At 40.6% G+C, this 6000-nt stretch overlaps 1 protein-coding gene across 1 annotated transcript in view; it reads right to left on the minus strand.

Moving 5' to 3' along the window:
* LOC149246126 (hypersensitive-induced reaction 1 protein-like) overlaps nucleotides 1-4856 on the minus strand; it is a 65130-nt gene extending 60274 nt beyond the window's left edge. The window contains exon 1 of the mRNA XM_089439998.1: nucleotides 4728-4856. Coding sequence (XP_089296124.1) covers nucleotides 4728-4856 — 129 coding nt within the window. The remainder of the gene's footprint in view (nucleotides 1-4727) is intronic.
* Between the last annotated feature and the right edge of the window lie 1144 nt (nucleotides 4857-6000).

Raw genomic sequence — 6000 nt, forward strand, 5'->3', positions numbered from 1 at the left:
GGAAGTAGTTGGTTTCTTGACAGTGGAGCTTCTTTTCACATGACCGGTGACAAGAGTTTGTTCAGTACTTTGGAGGAGAAAGATCTCCAGATACTCATAGCGATGGGTAATGTTGAGAAGTATAGTGTCTCAGGTGTAGGCACGGTTATTTTTCAGAGGGAGCATGGAGCTCACCTTACCTTGACCGATGTCAAGTATGTACCAGGACTAAAGAGAAACTTGGTGTCGATCGTGATGTTGGAAGATAGAGGCTATGATGTTGTCTTCAGTAAGGGAGAGGTTTTCCTTGGACACATCATCACTAGACAGGTGAAGCAGATTGGTTCACAGGTCAAGAACCTGTATGCTCTTAAGGTTCAAGATGCATGCAAAAGCCTTGAGTAGCGAGGCAACTGATGGAGACTTGGTGGTTGAGAGGGAGTGTATATTACCTCTCAACATGCAGAGCCAGAAGAAGTCTCAGACGATTGTGGAGGAGCCACGATTGGTGCAGCAGCTTTAGGAGGTTGTGGAGCAGCTACAACAAGGGAAGCTAAGAGGAGATCGAGTAGAGACATCTACTCATGCAGAGACCTCCAGTAGGGGGAAACTTCGAGCCAGGTGGGCTGAGGGATCGCATGCAGCCATACCTCCAGGTATGAGGTGGGGTGATGTGGATTGATCGTCCTAAGGAGGAGGGGCAGGATCCTTGAGGTACCCAACCTCTTGGATGACACCTTGCTACGGGAGCCCCAATGTGGAGTAGAAAGAAATGATTGATTGGGTAGAGACAGATGCAGATGGAGCAGCAGAGAGAGCGACAATGTAGGGAATCCCAAGACAGCGCATAGCTAGCAGGCTGCAACAATGCGAGAGGCACAAGTTTTTTGCACAGTGCTAGGTGGCACAGAGAAGTGTGCAATGGTGCAAGATGCATGGAGATGTTTCAGTAGCGTAGATGTTAGAGAGGGAGCACTTGTCAGCAGCAGGTAGAGCTTCAGCATTAGAGTATGTTCCTAGGCCAAAAGAGTGGTCAGTTGGGAGTGTTTTTGTTCCAAGTGTTGTTGGAGCAAGTGGACCGGGAAAATGTGTTGCATGCAGAACATTCCAGAGTTGCAGGATAGGGGTTGTAGATAATCCATATCTTGTTCAGAGGGAGTGTTGAAAATGCAACAAGATGATGGAGCTTAGTGGAAAGGAGTCGCCTTCACTAAGTGTGCCCGCGGGCTATTTTTGGCTCAAAGTCTATTTTTAGACATATGGATCATGGTCTATGAGTTGTAGGATGCTATTTGTGGATGATTGGTCATGTTTGTAAAAATAGATGGACTTCTATTTTTAGACATATGGGCGGATTCTATTTTTAGACTGCCAGGCTAAAAATAGAACAGTCGAATATTATTAGTTCATAATAATATTTGGACTATAAACATTATCTTATCCTCTTGGAGCACTTTATTTTGAGATACAGATGTGGCACATGTAGCTGTCAGAAGGAAATATGCTTTTCTTATGAGTCAGTTAAGCTATTGCATGGAGGACTTCAGTTAGAACTCATGTGGTTGAGTTTTGGTGGAGTTGATTGTGGAGTTGATGGAGTTGTGTTCAATTTGACTTGGTTGAACTAGTTTTATTTTAGTCTAACTAAAGAATACACTAGTGATGAGTTGTGTGAATTAATTATTAATTAATTCACTAATTATTAACTCGTAAAGAAACTAAAGAATACATCAGTTAACTCAGTGCATGGACAGTTTAGTGGAGATAGGTGTTAAAGGTTGAGATTGCTATCAGTTGTCACTATAGTTGTGCATGAGATCTTGCACAATCAATGGGATTGAGTAATGCTAATGAGGATTGCATGGTTCAGCCAAGGAAATATGAGTTTGGTTTAGCCATTCTCATTCATTCTCACGCAGGATTGCGTAGTGGAGGCAGGCAAGCAGCGGAGGAGATTTGAACCTATGATTGATTCAGATCTGAGCTAGTTTGTGTGTAATAGGTGGAGATAGTACTGAGTACTTGCGAGGAGTATTGTACTGGGTATTGTTACATGTTCTCAATCATTATAATATACATATAGTGTGGGGTTTTCAGCTGTATGATTTCCCCGAGTTACATACTGTGTTAATGTGTGCATGCAATTGATGTTTCATTGTTTTTAATGCTGCTAAATTGACGATCAACGTAGACGAGGTTATGTATTGTGCATGTATTCCGCAATAGTGTATAATCGAGATAATCTCTATGAATAAGTGTTTAATTATTCAAAATTTCTACAGTATAAGGAAAGCTAGTTGTGCTGGTAACTGTGGTGTATATCCTATATGATTAAATACCACAAGATTGGAATCCATAGGATCGATCCCACCTATCGCTGATAACAAAGCCTGCTTTTGGGAGGGACAATTTAGCAATACCTCAAGGGTTGACATAACGGAAGGTGATTGAGCGAGATCCTCCACTATATTATAATTTTGGGCTGCTCGAGCACGAGGATTAAATGTCAATTTGTTTACAACTCCCTTTGGTGTCTTAATTGTTAATTTCGGAATAATCGGCGAAACAACTTCTAGTGAAGTCGTGGTCAAAGTATTAGGTTGATCAATAGCCTAGTTATTCAATGATGATGGATTCCCGTAATCTTTATTCCTTGTTGATACCAAAACATCATTTTGTTTATTTGTGATGGATAACATAAGCACTTGGGATGTGGAAGCATTATCAGTGGCAACCAAATGTGTTTCTGGGTTTGGAAACGGATCTGTCAGCACCACTGAGGTATTTGAAGCCTTTAAAAGTTTAGAGACCTCAGATCGATGTGGACAATCTCTTGTAAAATGCTCATCATTTCATATCAAACATGGATAACGAGGTTTCCTAGCCACAGTGGGGGTTTCAAATGATTTTTCAGGAGTGGAATTCTCCTATTTCTTCTTATTATTCTTCCCCTTTTTCTTGCCTCCTGGTTGCTTTGGATTTTTGCCTTTGTCAGATGACACGGCATTAATCTCAGAGGCAAGAGTGTTTTCAGATGAATTTACATTTTGACTGGAAATAGCAAGAGCTTGACCAGATGGTCCTCTCACAGATTGTGTGCTCGAGGAACCAATCACGCCGTCGCAGGCATGAGAGTCCCTACTCGATTTTGGAGGTGGTGGAACAGTGAAAGCTAGTATAGGCACATTAGGAATTTTGTCATAGAGCGTGCCTGATTGTGTATAAATCAGATCCAAATATTGGGCACGAGCAATGAATTTCTCTTCTGTGACAACTCCTCCTTTCACCACATCCTTAGTGATAGATGGCAATAAGGACTTTATAAACCACTCAGCTAAAAGCTGATCAGGAACATATGTCTTAACCATTCGATGACGATGCCGCCACTCATGAATATGATCTGATATGTGAGTGGAGGTAGTCTGTTTAAAGTTGGTAAGAAGTTATGTTCCAATTTCATACCTGATAGGTAACTGAAAGTGGGTTATAAAGGTAGTGGCTAGAATGGTGAAGTTATTAAAAGAAGCTCTATGTAATTCAATATACCATTTTGCAGCTAGACTAGTATGCATTCTATGGAAAAGACAAAGTCTAATCAAATCATATTTCAAGGTGTTGGAAGAACAACATAAATGAAAAGTCATTACATGATTCAATAGGTCTTCTCCTAGATTTCCATTGAACTTTGGAATTTCAAATGGAAATTTATGGGAATCGTCAGCCACCAAGGGGCATATGAAATTGGATCATTTGTGAACCGGTTCAAATCTGGTAGTTCAAGAGTTGCTACAAATGGCAAGTGTCGATTTAGATTAGGTTGAGCATACCCAGGATAGGATGGAGTTGCTTGTGCCATAGGTCTTTGCATACCAGTGTAGGGCATTTGCATCTGGTAACCTTGGTAAGGTTGTCGGACATAACCAGTATAGGGTGGTTGTTGATAACCAGTTTGGAAACGTGGTTGTCCATAACACGCAAAGCCTTGTTGCCCAGATCCTTGGTAAGCTTGATATTGTCCTAGATTAGTTGAGCTTGTGAACCAAGTCCAAACTGCAGTTGGGATTACTGGAATTGAGGTTGTTGATATTGCGACAACCACAGTTGTTGGACCGACTGTTGTTGCCCACTACTGAAAGACTGACCAAGCTGCAGATTAACTATATCTGTGTGTGCTTGAGTCGTTTCGAATAAAGGAACACTAATCTGAGGTTACTATTGAGCCCCAGAAATAAGAGGCTGTTGTATAACAACCTGAGAAACTTGACCCTTTGCCTTGAAACCTGAGGTTGTGAGGAAGAAGGAACAGTTTTCACAAGTTGAGATACAAAAGATTGTGCCTGTGACTACAACACAGTCGTAACGGTAGGTGTAGTGGGAATATTGGACACAGGTTGAATTGGTTGTGTTGAATATACAACCCTTGGTTGATCTTGCAGTACTAGTTGTCAACCACTAGCTCTAACTCTAGTTTGACCTGAATACTATGGGAAAATCTCATATGGTTGTCTCCCAGAAAAAGGAGGAAACAATGAGTAAACATACTACTCTCCATATGGTGGCAGTCTAGTGTTTAATGGATACATCAGTCTTTGATAACTGGTGTTCCCAAATTGATACTATTATGCACGATCAAATTTCTGAGTTTCCATGTGAGGAAAACTAGATGGGATTCTGGATGAGTAAATGGGAGTTGACCATGGTGCAAAAGCAACCCCTGAGCGGGTTCCAGCTATTGATTTTTAACCAACCAGAACTAATGATGCACCATATAAGTGTGACTTAGGTGTAGCAGAAAGCAACGAAGGTGTGGCAACAGAAGATTCTGCTGCAACTGCATCAAATGATACAATCCTAGATGTTGATGGTTGTTCAGCCATGTTTAACTTGTCAAAAAGTTGTCCTAACGATTCGACGGGAACTCGCAATGAAGCAGGATTAAATGAAGGAAAGTAATCAAGAGTAGCAGGATATAAAGTTATCCCAGTTCCAAAATGAAATGGGATGTCAGATGGGGGATCCTCTACTATCTCCTCTATGGCAATCAAACTAAGTGGAAGAGGTTGACCGTCAGGTCCGTAAAAGATTTCTGTTGTGGAAGAAGGTGTAGTTTCTACAACTACAGATGTTGGATGAGTAACAACTTCTGGATACTGAAATTCAAAGTCCAGATGTTTAGGTAATTGAACAACAGTCTCAAAGGGAGGTTCTTGAACAACTCCTAGTTCATATGTAACCTCGGTTTGAACTGGAATGGGTTCTGAACCAACTCTAGATGGAGTTGTTTCAGGTTCAGAAGTATCTCTTGGTTGAACAATTTCAAACTGAGGACCAATTTATTGTTGGACAACCTCGGTTACCATTAGACTAGGATTAATTCTAATTTCCTGAGGTAACAACAAAACTTCCCCTTTAGATATGGGTGCATCATAAATAATTGAAGTAATTGGAGTCTCTGAAGATATTGAAACAAATGTTCCAAATAACCCAAATGAACTAGACTCAGTTAAACGAGACCGCTTTGTCCGAATTGGTTTCGCTTCTAGAGGCAAAGACGGTTGACTCACTAATCTCCGTGAGCGATGAGGTTTTGCTTAACTTTCTTCCACAATTGCGGATTACTTGATCAACTTAAAAATCAACTAAGGAAAAATGATGTTATTTTGTGGTCAATTTATTTTAACGGAACTTGGACACAACTTTGCTTTTTCAGTTTTAAGAGTCAAGAAAAGCTAAAGATGACTCCAGTCGCCTTCGATTTCTAATGAGCCTGAAAGGAAAAGTTCTAAAATGGACCTTTTCTTTTAAAGAGTCGAAAAGGAATGAAAGTGACTACTCCGGAGAATCTAGACAAAAAGGTTTACCAGACCAATTGAAAAACTGCAATATACACCTTGGTGATAAATTAAAGAGAAATTACCAAGGAATTTACGTACGTCAGTCAATCTTCCTGAATGTTGTGTTCAATGCATTGCGGTTGATAAGGCGGTAGACTTGGTTTCCTATGGATAAAGGATTTAAGCC

The sequence above is a fragment of the Pinus tabuliformis genome, chromosome 7, assembly GCF_031772625.1.
Source record: "Pinus tabuliformis cultivar Carrire ecotype Pingquan chromosome 7, CPIR1, whole genome shotgun sequence".
Taxonomy (NCBI): Eukaryota; Viridiplantae; Streptophyta; class Pinopsida; order Pinales; family Pinaceae; genus Pinus; species Pinus tabuliformis.